The 15,682-nt window shown below is 56.0% G+C and overlaps 1 protein-coding gene across 1 annotated transcript in view; it reads left to right on the top strand.

Moving 5' to 3' along the window:
* Positions 1-11,607: 11,607 nt before the first annotated feature.
* WDR20 (WD repeat domain 20) overlaps positions 11,608-15,682 on the top strand; it is a 43,092-nt gene continuing 39,017 nt past the window's right edge. The window contains 1 exon segment of the mRNA XM_040975043.1: positions 11,608-11,885. Within this exon segment, the coding sequence (XP_040830977.1) occupies positions 11,637-11,885 (249 nt within the window). The 5' untranslated portion in view covers positions 11,608-11,636.

Genomic DNA, 15,682 nt, shown 5'->3' with positions numbered 1-15,682 from the left:
TCCTGCTGCTCCGTTTTCGACCCAGCTCCCTGTCACTGGAAAACAGCGGAGGATGGTCCCGGTGCTTGGGCCCCGCACCCATGTGGGAGACCTTTGAAGAAGCGCCCAGCTTCCACCTGACCTGGTGTTGCGGCCATTTGGGGAGTGAACCGGCTTAGGAAACAGTCTCAGGCCTGTGCGCTACGTTAGTGGCAAAACTGCTCCCCCTGCATGCGCCAGAATCCCATGTGGGCGCCAGTTCAAATCCTGCCTGCTCCACTTCCCATCCAGCTCCCTGCCTGTGGTCTGGGAAAACCCAGTGCCTTGGGACCCTGAACCCTGTGGGAGATGGAGAAGCTCCTGGCTCCCGGGTCTGGATGAGCTCAGCTGCAGCCAGAGGCCACTTGGGGAGTGATCCAGTGGATGGAAGATCTTCCTTTCTGTCTCTCCTTTTCTCTGTAAATCTGACATGCCAATAAAAACAACTAAATCTTAAAAAAAAAAAAAATCTGTTTCTGTAGCTCTACCTCTTACACAGATAAAATTACATTTTTAAAAAAGGCACTGTCGGCCACGTGGGCCGAGGTGGTCCTGGCTATTGTTTGTTTCATGCCCAGGCAGGCCCAGCTTCTCCCTACAGGGAGGACTGGACTGGGGGAGGAGGGGCAGTTCACAGAGGCCCCGGGGCTGTCCCCTCCCTGGAGCCACGTGCAGTCAGTGGATGCTGACATCCCCAGAACCCAGTTGGGTCTGGCTGGAAAAGCAGCAGCAGATGGCCGAGCCCTTGGGCTGCTGCACGTGTGTGGGCGCCCTGGAGCAAGCTCTCAGTTCTTGGCCCCAGACTGGCCCAGCGAAGGCCATTGTGGCCGTCTGGGGAGTGAAGCGGGGATGGAGGCGCCAGCTCAAGATGTGCTCCTCTGCCATCTGCCTTGCAAATGTGCCTGAAAACAAACCAGCAGTATCACCTCTGTCCTCTGACCCTGGACCCGCCCCCCCCCCCAGCCACCCTAAGCCACTCCCTGGCCTATTCTGAAGGCCATTGTTCCCGCCCGCCTCCCTCCTGGGACCCCTTCACCAAGGTGACCTTCATGCCACTGTTCCAGGTCTCGCCCAGCCCAGACCTGACAGCTCCTGGCTGCCCCCAGCTGTCCCTTCCTGGAACCTTCAGGAATCCAGCTTCTCCCGTCCCCATCCACACCCCCATCTGCTGGCCTGCGGCTGGGACGAGACCTGGCTCCCCTGTGCCCTGCACAGAGCTCCTCACCCAGGCCCAGGAGGCCCTGTGGGTGCTGAGCTATCCTCCATCTGCCCAGGGCCTGTGTCCAGCAGCAGCACACCCCATGACCCCTCTTGAGGATGCCCAGTGCCTTTTTCTGCTTGCCTGTGGGTCAGAGTCCCTCCGGTGGAGGGGTCCTCCGAGTGCTGCGCCCCACTCCTCTGCTGGAGCCTCCACCCCTCCAGCCTGGTTTCACCTGGGCAACCCCATCCCTGTTCCCTCAGTGATGTATTTCTCTCTTTCTTGTAAGATTTTTTAAATTTTACTTGAAAAATATTTTATTGAAAAACAGAGTCACAGAGCCAGTGGGAGACAGAGATCTTCCACCCCCTGTACGCTCCCTAACGGCTGCAATAGTCAGAGCTGGGTTAGCTCTGAACTGGAAGCTACCAACTTTTTCTGGGTCTCCCATGTGGATGCAGGGGTCCTCTATTGCTTTCCCAGACCGTCAGCATGGAGTTGGATCAAAGTGGAGTCGTTGGGCCTCCAATGGTGCCCATTTGGATGCCAGCACCACAGGTGGAAAATTAGCCTGCCATGGCACTGCACTGGCACCCTCCCCGGCACCGAGTCCTGCGGGTGACACTTCCAAGGACTTGTTGCACTGCCCAGATAGTGATGTTTTTGAAAGGCATTTGCATCTAGTTGAGAGAGCAACAGAAGGAGAGGAACAGGCCTTCGACTGTTACTACACACCTCAGTGTCCACCACGGCGCACGCCCTGGCCAGAGCTGCAGGCAGGTCCTCCATGACAACAACGGGGCCCGATGGCAGGGCCACCTGCTGCGGCCTGCCGGGGCCATCTGCATGGAGCGCTTGGTTATGGCTGCTGAGCTGGTGTCCCCTCCCACTGTCCTCTCGCTGTCCAGTCAGTCTGACCACTTTTCCCCTGGACGGTAAAAAGAATGACTTTGGGATGCAGAGTGCCACAAGTGCCACAGAGAGGAAGGGGGAGTCACTCCCCAAGTGGTCACACCGTCATGGCTGGACCAGGCTGAAGCCAGGAGCCCAGAGCTCAGCCATCTGCCCTGTGCGTGCAGGGCCCTCACATTTGGACCATCTTCAGCTGCTTTTCCAGGTGGTTAGCAGGGAGCTGGAGCAGAAGCAGAGCAGTGGAACATAAAGTGGCACTCTGATATCAGATGCTGGAATGCTAAGCATCCGTTTCACTGGCTGTGCCACAATGCCGGGCCCATGAGGAGTGGAGTCCACAGGCCTGCAGACACCCTGAGGCTCGGGCCAGGCTGGCCGCCTTCCGTGACTTCACAGATGTAACCGCACATCAGGAGTGGAGTCCACAGGCCTGCAGACACCCTGAGGCTCGGGCCAGGCTGGCCGACTTCCGTGACTTCACAGATGTAACCGCACATCAGGAGTGGAGTCCACAGGCCTGCAGACACCCTGGGGCTCGGGCCAGGCTGGCCGACTTCCGTGACTTCACAGATGTAACCGCACATCAGGAGTGGAGTCCACAGGCCTGCAGACACCCTGGGGCTCGGGCCAGGCTGGCCGACTTCTGTGACTTCACAGATGTAACCGCACATCAGGTACGCCTGGCTCTACTTTCTTCTTATGATTTATTTATTCATTTATTTTTAACAGATTAATCTATCTTTACTGGAAAGGTAGACCCACAGAGAGAAGGAAGGACAGAAAGATCTTTCATCCACTGGTTTCACTCCCCAAGTGGCTACAACTGTGGGAGCTGACGCAGTCCGAAGCCAGGAGCCAGGAGCCTCTTCCGGGTCTCCCACGCAGGTACAGGAATACAAAGCTTTGGGTCGTCCTCCACTGCTTTCCCAGGCCACAAGCAAGGAACTGGATGGGAGGCTGGGCTGCCGGGACATGAACTGGCGCCCATATGGGATGCTGCAGTGGTAGCTGGAAGATTAGCCAATGTTGCCATTGCACGGAGCCCCTGTCAACTGAGTCTCACAAAGCTGTTTATTTATAAAATAAACCTTTAAAAATTGTGGTGAACGCCCTGGAGAAAATGGGAAAGTGTTGGGGTCCATGCAGTGGATGTGGGGGACGCGAAGGTGTGAAGAGTATTGCTCCACTGTAGGCAGGGCCCGGCAGAAGTCTCCAACCTGAATGCAGCTCCACCTTCCTTTGCATGGACACCGGACCACCCTGCGGAAGAACTCTAATCCATCCAGGCATTGTTTGCTGCTGTGAGGCTGGCCTTTTACTCAGTGTGAGCTTGGAGGTTAATGTCAATAATAATGTCTTGCAAAAGGGCCTTCTATTATTCCTACTGTCCTGGCTGTCCCCATTGACCTTATGCTAATCAAGGGACCTGTATTTAGGCTTTCATTCTTTCCTCATTCTTTAGGTTCCCCTCTTCTTTGTGATACAAGATTGAGTTGTAGAATAAGAATTGTAGCAGGAGGACCTGGTGGTGTGGCCTAGTGGCTAAGGGCTTTACCTTGAATGCACTGGCATCAAGCAGCTCCACTTCCTCTCTATCTCTCCTCCTCTCTGTATATCTGACTTTGTAATAAAAACAAAATAAATCTTAAAAAAAAATTGTAGTAGGAACTTCTATTTTTAGGTAAAACAAATGGCAGAATTATCCTTAAAAACACCCACTTGACCATGACGTAGAAAGTCTGAGCCAGTTTGACTGTTTCTGTATAAATAAAGCGGACAGCTTTCCTGCATTGTCCATTATGATCATGGAATCCTAGTGGTCCATTTCTTTCCTCTTTGTGCCTCACCCATGCCCCCTGCGCCAGTTCTCCCAGACAGATAAAGCCGGTCTAGCACTCAGCTCCCAGGCGCTGACTTGAGGCCAGCCGCCCAGTCTCTGTCATCTCGCAGGGAATGTGGCCACACACAGGAGCTGCTCTGCACTGGGCAGGCTGGCACCAAGCAGCACAAAACCTGCCGGGCCCCTTTCTGCGTCCTTGTGTCCACTGCTTAGCCCTGCAGGGGAGGGCAGACCCAGACAAGCCAGTGTTCTGGCCCAGGGTGCTGGGGCCACGGTGGGAGGGTGGGAGCCTGTGTGTGTGTGCTTCCACGGTGCGTGTTTCTCTCTGTGTTTTGCTGTGTCTGTTTCTCCTTGTGCCTCTGTGTGCATGTTTTGCTGTGTGTGTGTCTGTGTTTCTCTGTGTGTGTGTCTCTATTTATGTCTGTGTGTTCGTGTGCTTCTGGCTGTTTCTGTGTGTGGCTTTATGCTGGGTCCTGGCCGGGGTCTGGATTTCTGTCTGTGCTTACGGCCGTGTGTGTTTTTGCTGACCCTGCTCCAACAGAGCAAGGCAAGCTGTAAGCTGGGGTGGTTCCGTACCACACGGTGCTGGCCAGTGTGGGCCTGTCCTCAGGGTGGCACTGGTCCCCCTGGGACAGGGCACTTCCTCCCTCCCACTGGCTGCCCTGCATGCCCCTGCACAGCCCGCCCTGAAAAGGCTGGCCGTCCTGATTGCTGGCAGCGATGATGTTTTTTGTTTGTTTTTATATTTATTTTATTTTATTTTTTTTGTTAGAAAGTCAGCTATACAATGAGGAGGAGAGACAGAGAAAAAGGTCTTCCGTCCGATGATTCACTCCCCAAGTGAGCACAACGGCCGGTGCTGTGCCGATCCGAAGCCAGGAGTCAGGAACTTCTTCCAGGTCTCCCACACAGGTGCAGGGTCCCAAGGCTTTGGCCCGTCCTCGACTGCTTTCCCAGGCCACAAGCAGGGAGCTGGATGGGAAGTGGGGCGGCCAGAATTATAACCGGCGCCCATATGGGATCCCGGCGTGCTCAATGCAAGGACTTTAAGGACTTTAGCCGCTGGGCCACCGCGCCGGGCCCCAGTGATGGCTTTTTTTTTTTTTTTTAGTGTTATTTTGTTTCTTCCAAAGGTTGTGACAGACACAGAGTGGGAGAAACCTAAGAGAAAGGGATCTTCCATCTGCTGGCTCGTTCTCCAGATGGCTGCAGCAGCCAAGGTTGGCCAGCCGAAGGCAGGAGTCCTTTGCATGGGTGGGAGGGCCCCAAGCACATGGGCAGTGGTCACAGCCAGCTGCATTGGAGGCGGAGCTGCCAGGACCGGACGTGAGCCAGCACTCAGATAAGGGGAGACAGCACTGCAGGCAGCTGCAGATCCCACTGCTCCCAAGTCCATCCCCACAGTGTCTTCTGATTGAACACGGTTCCTTTCCTAGAATCATGGAGAACCTGAGTTCCAGCTGTGGGACCATGCAGGCCTGGGGTTCCAGGACAAAGGGAACAGCCTCAGGACAGACCCGGCTTCCAGGCCTGCTGAGGGGGTGGGTGGTGTTGGCTGCTGGGGAAGGGGTGTGGCCAATGGCCTCTGGAGAGGGAACCCCTGAGCGCCCAGGGTCACTTGGGCCTGGAGGAGAAGGGGAGAGGCCAGGCAGTGCCTTGGCTGAGTGTGACAGTTGGGCTGGGGGTTGCTGAGCTGGTGGGGCAGGGGTGGACCACTGCAGCCAAACACAGCCAGCGCCAGGGGGCTCAAATGTGACCTGGTGATTACAGCAGGTGTCAGAGCAATAGCCTGGAGCGCCCACCCTCATGAAAGACCCAGCACCCCCAATGGCTCCTGGGGGCCCTGCATTCTCTCTCAAGGAGGCCCTACGCCCCAGCCCGTAGCAGCAGACTCAGCTCACCGGTGAAGGAAAGGACCCCAGGGGTTCCTGGGTAGGCAGGGCTGTGTTATTTCGCTCATCCTGGGAACCCGGGGCAGCCACGTCTAGATAGGATGTGGGGATTAAGTGGACGTGCTGAAAGGCATGACCTGGAAGAAGAGGGACTGGCCGGACTCTGGTGGACAGTGGGTACTTGGGGCACTCAGCAGGGGTGTGGGCAGCGCAGGGTAGCTCGGCGTGCTCTCCCTAGCTGAAGCACTGGCGCGGGGAGCCATCCTGCCTGTGGGACACAGTGGACACGTGGGGCCCCAGGGGAAGGCACACATTCAGAACCATCTCGGGCCATGCCTCTGGGGTTCACACCCAGGACAGACTGGAGATTGGCACCTGTCAAGTGGTCCTCTCGGATGTCAACTCCAAGCTCCTGCACGGTCCCCGTCAACCTCCCGAGTCGTCCTGGGGTACTCATTCCTGCCCTTCCTACCCCCTCCCAACAGCTGCGGAGAGGGCTGGAATTTCCCTTGAGAACACCCCTAGTCCAAATAGGCAGGGCCGCGCCTGGGCCACCTTCCACTCCGGGGTCCTATTTTCAGCTACCCACTTGCTGGGCCAAAACTGCAAATCCCAGCACCCCTTGCAAACCCTACTGGGCAGCACTTCCAGAACATTCCAGCCCCAGGTCCCAGCTCCTGCCACAGCTGCCCGGCCCTGAGTACTTTGCCGGGAGTCCAGCCCTGCAGAGCTGCTCAGCCCTGGGTCAGCGGCCTCAGGACACTCCTGGGCAGACCTGGAGGGCTGGCCTGGCTCCCTTGCTACTCCTTCCACTCCACGTTGTGCCCCAAGTGCACACAATTTTTTTCTTACATATTTTCACTGAAATGTAGAGTAACACGACAGGGCTAAGGAGAGGGGCACGTAAGGGCGAGGCGAGGGGACAGACCGCCCACCTGCTGGTCCACTCCCTGTTAAGAGCAAGGGCCCAGGTGGGCCCCCCACACAGAGGACAGGCCCCGTCAGGCTGTCCTTCCCGGGCTGGAAGCTGGGTTGAAGCGATGTGCCAGGACCGAACCTGGCATCCTGGAGGAACACGTGGTGTCTCAGTGGTGGCTTAACTTGCGGTGCTACAACACTGCCCTGGGGTGCTGGTCACTTGTTCTGTATGAAGCACTGCATTAAGTCCCCCCTCAGCACACCCAGGAACTTACTGTGTGGGTGGGAAATCTCAAGAAATGACTTTTTCTTTTTTCATATATAGTGCTTAAGTATCTCAAAACCTGAAGACATGGCCTCCAGCGTCCTGCAAGGGAAGAGCATAAGTAACGTGCGCAGAGCACCCTCTCCTGGCGGCCACTGGCATTGCAGGCTGTCCCGCCTTACCTGGATTTCTTGTTTCTTAAAGATTTATTTATTTACTTGTTTATTTCTGCATTTATTCATTTATTTTTGAAGAGACAAATCTACAGAAATAAGGAAATACAAAGAGAAAGATGTTCCATCCTTTGGTTCACTCTCCAAGTGGTTGCAACAGCCAGAGCTGAGCCAATCCAAAGCCAGGAGTCAGGAGCCTCTTCCAGGTCTCCCACGTGGTTGCAGGGTCCCAAGGCTTTGGACCATCCTGGACTGCTTTCCCAGGACACAAGCAGAGAGCTGGATGGGAAGTGGTGCCCATATGGGATCTTGGCAGATGGCAAGACGAAGACTCTAGCCACTAGGCTTTCGTGCCAGGCCCTTTTGCCTATGTGTTTGGTGACAACCATCTCAGTGTGTAGGAAGCGTGTTGACTCAGAGCACCTGACCATGTGCTTATCAGCCCCTTGTTTCCCTTTGGGAGTAATCTCCAGTCCCAGCCCAGGATGCTTTTCTTGTCCCTGCTGAGTGCTTCCTCCCTCCGGCCAGGCTGCACCCTGGCTCTGCCTGGGCACCCCCTGGGTACAGAAAAGTGCAGAATGCTTGTTGAATTTGCCGTGCTTACGGGCAGGGACCGTAAGTGCCGCTGTGAGTGTTTGAATTCTAGAGGCGATCCCTTACCAGCTGGATGGCGTCAGTCCGTGCACCGGCTTCTCTAGTTTGAAAAAACTTGATTTCAGACATAAGTTGCTATTCTAATCCTCTGAATTTAGCTTAAATGAGTACATTAAAATTAACTGGTTAGCTGTTCAGCTGGCTCAATTGGTGCAATGAGCATACTGGGTTAAGTTATTGCAGCGTTTCTCGGTTGAAACAAATTCAGCTTGTTTCTCCCACCTTTAGCTCTAGAGCAGTAACTTGGACAAGTCATGTAGCGAGTTCTCTTCGCTCTCCTGGGAAAAGGATGAAGCACCTGTGCTGTAAGCTTGTGCCTGGAAATGAAGGCCCAGAGAAGGACTCAGCCAATCCCCAAGTGCTCAGAGTGCTCTGGCTTTAAGACCTTAGACTTTGATGGCACTGGGAGGGCATGTCTGATGGCACTGGGAGGGCACGTCTGATGGCACGTGGGAGGGCACTGGGAGGGCACGTGTGATGACACGTGGGAGGGCACGTCTGAGGGCACGTCTGAGGGCACGTGGGAGGGCACGTCTGATGGCACTGGGAGGGCACGTCTGATGGCACTGGGAGGGCATGTCTGATGGCACATGGGAGGGCACGTCTGATGGCACTGGGAGGGCACGTCTGATGGCACTGGGAGGGCACGTCTGAGGGCACGTGGGAGGGCACGTGGGAGGGCACGTCTGAGGGCACGTCTGATGGCACTGGGAGGGCACGTCTGATGGCACTGGGAGGGCACGTCTGAGGGCACGTGGGAGGGCATGTCTGATGGCACTGGGAGGGCACGTGGGAGGGCACTGGGAGGGCACGTCTGATGGCACTGGGAGGGCACGTCTGAGGGCACGTGGGAGGGCACGTCTGAGGGCACTGGGAGGGCACGTCTGATGGCACATGGGAGGGCACGTCTGAGGGCACGTGGGAGGGCACGTCTGAGGGCACGTGGGAGGGCACGTCTGAGGGCACTGGGAGGGCACGTCTGATGGCACGTGGGAGGGCACGTCTGATGGCACTGGGAGGGCACGTCTGAGGGCACGTGGGAGGTACTCAATGCCACACTTCACGATGACAGAAACTGGCTGCTTTGTACATGATGGATTTGCATTCTTACATAAGGCTTTTTAAAGCTTTATATTTAATTTATTTGAAAAGTAGAGGTAGAGAGAGAGAATCTTCTATGCAATGGTCATGGCTGGGCCAGGCTGGAGCCAGGAACCTGGAGTGCGTTTCATGTGGGTGCAGGGCGCCAAGCACTCGGGCCACCGTCTGCTGCCTTCCTAGGAGTGCTAGCCGAGAACCAGAGTCCATATGGGAGGTCGTGCTGAGCAGAGGCTTACCCTGCTACACCACAATGCTGGGCGTGAATTCATTCATCAGTTAGGCCAGTGTGTGCGATGCTGACATCCTAACGTCGGAGCATGGGTTCTTGTCCCAGGCGTTCCCGTGACATCCGATGCCTTGCTGCTGGGAGATAATGGACAGTCCGAGTGGTGACCTGCCACCCACGTGGGAGAGGTGGACGGAGTTTGATTCCTGGCTTTGACCATTCAGGGTGTAACCTGTATGTCTCCATATCACTCTGCCTTTTAGAATGCGCAAGGCCATCTCAATGGCGTGTCGATTTTAACACGACAGACTTGAGGCACAAAGTGGGAATCCTGCATGAAGAGCAGTACATCTATTTCCTAAATTTCCTTTCAGATCCAGTAATGGCCACGTAAGAAGGCAGAGCTGTAACGACAGAAGGAGCTTGTCCCACACGGTCAGTCTGAGCAGCTGGTTACTTCACAAAGCGAATCGGTTAAACTTTCACATGCAGTTCCCAAAGTTACCCACCCAGGCCTAGTCCTTTTTTTCGGGTTACTGTGGCAAAACCACCTTAAATGTTAAAATCTTTTTTTCAGCCCGGCGCAATACCCTAGTGGCTATGTCCTCATGTCCTCGCCTTGCATCCACCAGGACCTCATATAGGCACCAGTTCGTGTCCCGGCTGCTCCACTTCCCAACCAGCTCCCTCCTTGTGGCCTGGGAAAGCAGTGGAGCACAGCCTAAGCCTTGGGACCCTGCACCCACATGGAGACCTGAAAGAAGCTCCAGGCTCCTGGCTTCAGATCGGCTCAGCTCTGGTCATTACGGCCACTTGGGGAATGAATCAACAGACAGATCTTCCTCTCTGCATATCTGACTTTCCAATAAAAATAAATAAATCTTAATTTTTTAAAAAACATTTATTGTTTACATTGTCAAGAGGGCTGCACGTCCACATGGGTCTCCCATCAGGGCAGGAAGGCTGGAGGGAGCATGCGTGTTTCAGAGCTGCTCTTCTGTCTGGGGGGCGGTGCGAGGGGGCTTTCCTCGCTGCCACACTCCATGCACACGGGATGGGGACATCCTTTGATGATGTCTTGGACTGTCCCGAGGTTCTGCTAGCTCCGACACATTGCCAGCGTTACAGCTCCAGTGTCATGACAATCTTTCCAAGGTCTGTTGGTTGGCAAAGTGCACCTGAGTGCATCCATAGATCCAGAAACAAAAAGTTTTTAGCTTTTGCTTGCCAATTCTCCACAAACCCAATAGAAATCCTTTTCCTTGCTAACCAGGAAGCAGCTAGAGCATTCTGACTGGGGGTGCCAGGATGCCAGGATGCTCATGGCACGCATATTAAACAACTACAATGTTTGATGCAAACATTATTATTTTTATTATATATTATGTTTTAAAGCTTTTTTTCATTTTTTAAAAAGATGTATTTATTTAATTTGGAAAGGCAGATATACAGATAGGAAAGACAGAGAGGAAGGAAGATCTTCTGTCTGATGGTTCACTCCCCAAGCAGCAACAGCTGGAGCTGAGCCAGTCCGAAGCCAGGAGCCAGGAGCCTCTTCCAGGTCTCCCACGCAGGTGCAGGGTCTCAAAGCTTTGGGCCTTCCTCAACTGCTTTCCCAGGCCACAGGCAGGGAGCTGGGTGGGAAGTGGGCTGCCGAGGTTAGAACTGGCGCCCATATGGGATCCCGGCATGCCCAAGGCGAGAATTTTAGCTACTAGGCTTTCGTGTCGGGCCCAGAACCGTCAGTTTTAAAGACAAACGACCTAACCATCCCCCAAGGACGCCGAGGCTTCCTGGTGACCGGCGCTCGGTGTGCAGAGCACCCAGGACGTTATCTCGGGGCGGCTGCGCGCTGTGTAAGCCACAGGGCGCCCGGCGGTCGGACCGCCACACCCCGCGGGTGACCTTCCAGGAACAGGTCCTCCTGGGCGCAACACACGTCGGCCACCCCGTCTCGGAACGCTCTGTCCCTGCAGCCCCTTTCCGAAGCCCTGCGCCATCCCCGGCCCCGAGCCCTTCCCCACACGCCCCTGGCTAAGGGACCTCCTCAATCCCCGGGGGACCTGACCCTGAGCCACCGAGCCCTCCGCAGCTCGGGAGGCCGCCCCACCAGCACGCCTGCTCCGTTCCTCTCTTACCGGCTGCGGCCGGCCGCCCCGTCCCGGTTTCCCAGCCCCGAACGCCGCGGCCGCGGGGACGCGACCTGACGCCGTGGGGCGCCTGAGCGCAGCGCGCCGCGTGGAGCCCCGGGGCAGCGCGCCTGCGCAGTCGGGCCGTAAACAAGCCCGCCCCGTCCCCTGACCCCGCCTCTGAGGGCGGGCCCCCGGGTGGGCGGGGCCAAGGGCGAAGGGGCGGAGGGGGAGAGCGAGCGCCGGGGACGGCGCCTGCGCGGTGGGCGTGATCCGGGCACTTAGGGCAGGATGAACGCTGCTTTCCAAGATGGCGACGGAGGGAGGAGGGAAGGAGATGAACGAGATTAAGACCCAATTCACCACCCGGGAAGGTCTGTACAAGCTGCTGCCGCACTCGGAGTACAGCCGGCCCAACAGGGTGCCCTTCAACTCGCAAGGATCCAACCCTGTCCGCGTCTCCTTCGTCAACCTCAACGACCAGTCTGGCAACGGCGACCGCCTCTGCTTCAATGTGGGCCGGGAGCTCTACTTCTACATCTACAAGGGGGTCCGCAAGGTACCGACCCGGGCGTCGCCGGGGCCGGGGCAAGGGCACCGGCAAGGCTGGCCGGCGCTCGCTCTTTGGAGTGGGCTGGGAACTCCGCCGGGTACTCCCGAGGAGTGGCGCTCGGCAGGGACTCGGGGTGCGGGTTGGGGCCGGGAGGCCCGGAGGGTCCGCCGCCGCTGACACGGCCCCGGGCGCGGGCTGACCTCGGCCCGCCTCGCGGGAGGGGTGCGAGTCCGGCTCGGAGAGGACCTGCTGCGCCTGCTTGTCCCGGAGCCTCTGCTGCGGTGCGGGGGACCCTGTGTCCGTGGTGTGGGGCGGGCCTGGTGCGGGGGACCCTGTGTCCAGGGTGGGGAACCCGTGTCCGCGGTGCGGGGGACCCTATGTCCGCGGTGTGGGGCGGGCCTGGTGCGGGGGACCCTGTGTCCAGGGTGGGGGACCCTATGTCCGCGGTGTGGGACCCTGTGTCCGTGGTGCGGGGGACCCTGTGTCCGCGGTGTGGGGCGGGCCTGGTGCGGGGGACCCTGTGTCCAGGGTGGGGAACCCGTGTCCGCGGTGGGGGACCCTGTGTCCGCGGTGGGGGACCCTGTGTCCAGGGTGGGGAACCCTGATTCCGCGGTGCGGGGGACCCGTGTCCAGGGTGGGGGACCCTGTGTCCAGGGTGGGGAACCCGTGTCCGCGGTGCGGAGGACCCTGTGTCCGCGGTGGGGGACCCTGTGTCCGCGGTGGGGGACCCTGTTCCAGGGTGGGGAACCCGTGTCCGCGGTGCGGGGGACCCTATGTCCGCGGTGTTGGACCCTGTGTCCGTGGTGTGGGGCCGCCTGGTGCGAGGACTTCTGTGGGAGCCTGCCCGGATCAATCTAGTCCAACAAGTCAGACTGTCCCGAGCTGGGAGGCTGTGCCTTGAAAGCGACTGTAAAGGAGGCGTCCCTCTGAGAGGCGGGTACTCGCCCTTTCAAGGTGTCAGCCCTTTACTGGGGCTGAGGAGTAACTGTTCCCCCTGCAAGTGCTGACCTCACAGAGGTCCAGGCCCCCGGAGGGTGAGTTGGCCGGGCAGGGGCTTGCCGCGTTTCTTCCTGGTTGCGAAGACTGGGGAAGTGACACCCCAAGCGTTAGTTGTTTTTCTCATTCAGGCTGGATCTTTTGTATTGGAGTGTGCCACTTTGGTTGGCTCTGTGGGGATATGCTGTTGGAGGTTGAGGAAAAGGAAGCCACTTGACACCCCTTGGTGCTGGAAGTCTGAGGCAGTTGTGGACCAGGAGCTGAAGTTGTCCTTTGTCAGCGTTGTCACCGACTGAACTTGTTGGGTGACCTTGGATGTGTGTCTTAAGTGACTGTCACACGGCCTTGTCATAATTAATAAAATCACTCAGGTGAACTTGCCGGGCCCGAAGCCCTCAGGAGATGTGAACTATAATAAAACAGTGTTAAAGGTAACTGCGACAGGAAGCTGCCTCTTGACATTGATGGCATCAGTTCTTTCTAAATAAATGAAGAATTCTAAGTTGTTAAAATGTGCACGTGCATAAATTGCAGTGTGCTTGCAGAGCGGTTCCCTGGCAGGAGCGCCTTGTCCGAGTCTCAGAAAAACAGATCCACACCTCATGTGTCATCATCATTCCAGTAAGTTCTCTCACTGGGACACGTACTTTGGAGACCTTTATTCTATTATTTGTGAATTAAATTATACGTGCTTAAAGGCAGAGTCTGAAAGGATCTTCCATCCTCTGGTTCACTCCCCAAACAGCCACGGTGGGCGGGGTGGGGCTGAGCCAGAGCCAGGAACCTGGCTAACCCTGCAGCTCCGTCCGGGGCTCCCAGGCAGGTGCAGGCTTCCAAGCTCCTGGGCCATCCTCCACTGCTTTCCCAGGTGCGCCTGCAGAGAGCAGCGGGACTTGTTCCAGGGCCTGGATGGGATGCCAGTGCCACAGGCTCTACCCACTTTGCCACAGCCAAGCCCCCAAAGAAATTACTTAAAACAAGTTATTTTATTTTTTTTTTAAAGATTTTATTTTTATTGGAAAGGCAGATATACAGAGAGGAGAGACAGAGAGGAAGATCTTCCGTCCGATGATTCACTCCCCAAGGGAGCACAACGGCCGATGCTATGCCGATCTGAAGCCAGGAGCCTCTTCCGGGTCTCCCACGCGGGTGCAGGGTCCCAAAGCTTTGGGCCGTCCTCGACTGCTTTCCCGGGCCACAAGCAGGGAGCTGGAAGGGAAGCGCGGCTGCCGGGATTAGAACCAGCGCCCATATGGGATCCCGGGCGTGCAAGGCGAGGACTTTAACCACTTGCGCCACCGCGCCGGGCCCCAAGTTATTTTTTCGTAACTTATAACAGCATGCCCCAGCCAAATGTGAAACATATCAGTCATCCTTACCTGCACAGCTTGAGCATTATTCCTGGTTTTTGGTAACTTCTCGCTGTTCACTGTTAGTGACTTACTGGTGTCATAGACAGTTCTAAGCCATGGCGATTTTGAAGTTTTTGCTTTTCTTTCTTTTTTTTTTTTTTAAGATTTATTTATTTATTGGAAAGGCAGATATACAGAGAGGAGGAGAGACAGAGAGGAAGATCTTCCGTCCGATGATTCACTCCTCAAGTGATGCTATGCCGATCTGAAGCCAGGAGTCAGGAACTTCTTCCGGGTCTCCCACGCGGGTGCAGGGTCCCAAAGATTTGGGCTGTCCTGGACTGCTTTCCCAGGCCACAAGCAGGGAGCTGGGTGGGAAGCAGGGCTGCTGGGATTAGAACTGGTGACCATGTGGGCTCCCAGCATGTGCTAGGCAAGGACCTTAGCCACTAGACCACCGCGCCAGGCCCCAATCTATTCATTTTCCATATAGTGCTAGTTAATGAGGTCAGAAATAGTCATGCATTAGTCTTTTGCTTTACACTGTTAAAAACTGAAGAGAAAAAAACATGCTTTCTTCCACAACCAAATCCCCCCACCTTAAAAAAATTTGATTTGTGTGTGAAAGACAAGAAATGAGAGGAAGAACAACCTTCCATCGCCTGGTTCGCTCCCCAGATATCTACAGCTGCTGGGGCTGGGCCGAGCTAAAGCCAGGAGCTCGGAAGTCCATCCTAGGCTCCCACATGGGTGGCCAGGGAATAAGTGTTTGGGCCATTATCTGCTGCTTTCCCAGGTTGAGCCTCCTTGTGGCCTGCAAAACAGTTGAGGATAGTCCAAGACCTTGGGACCCTGCACCTGCATGGGAAACTTGGAAGAGACTCCTGGCTTCGGGTTGGCTAAGCCCAGGCTCAGCGCCAGCTCAGTTCTAGCAGTTGCGGCCACTTGGGTAGTGGACTAATGGATAGAAGATATTTTCTCTGTCTTCTCTCTGTACATCTGATTTGCCAATAACAATAAATAAATCTTTAGAAAAAGAGGTGAAGTATCTGGGGACTGATGTGATCCAGTGCTAGGATCCCTTGTTTGCACCAGTTCGTGTCCCAGCTGCCTTACCTCTGATCCAGTTCCCTGCTCTTGGGAAAGCAGTAGAGGATGGCCCAAAGCCTTGAGAACCTGCACCTGCGTGGGGGACATGAAGGAGGAGTCCCTGGTTCCTGGCTTCTGATCTGTTTAGCTCTGGCCATTGTGGCCATTTTGGGAGTGAACCACTGGATGGAAGTTTTCTGTCTTTCTGTGTAAATCTACTTTTACAATAAAAATTTTTAAAAATCTTAAATGGGTGGAATAGCCGGAAATTAGAGCAACACTCTGATGTAGGATGGTGGCATCCCAAGCAGCGGCTTCACTCACTCTGCCACAGTGCTTGCTCAGGTGCGCTCTACCTCCTTAAGC

Source organism: Ochotona curzoniae, unplaced genomic scaffold (genome assembly GCF_017591425.1).
Source record: "Ochotona curzoniae isolate NIBS_2020 unplaced genomic scaffold, NIBS_Ocur_1.0 contig_2688, whole genome shotgun sequence".
NCBI classification, from domain to species: domain Eukaryota; kingdom Metazoa; phylum Chordata; class Mammalia; order Lagomorpha; family Ochotonidae; genus Ochotona; species Ochotona curzoniae.
Note: the sequence above shows the minus strand (reverse complement) of the source record. Positions and strands in the feature narration are given on the sequence as shown.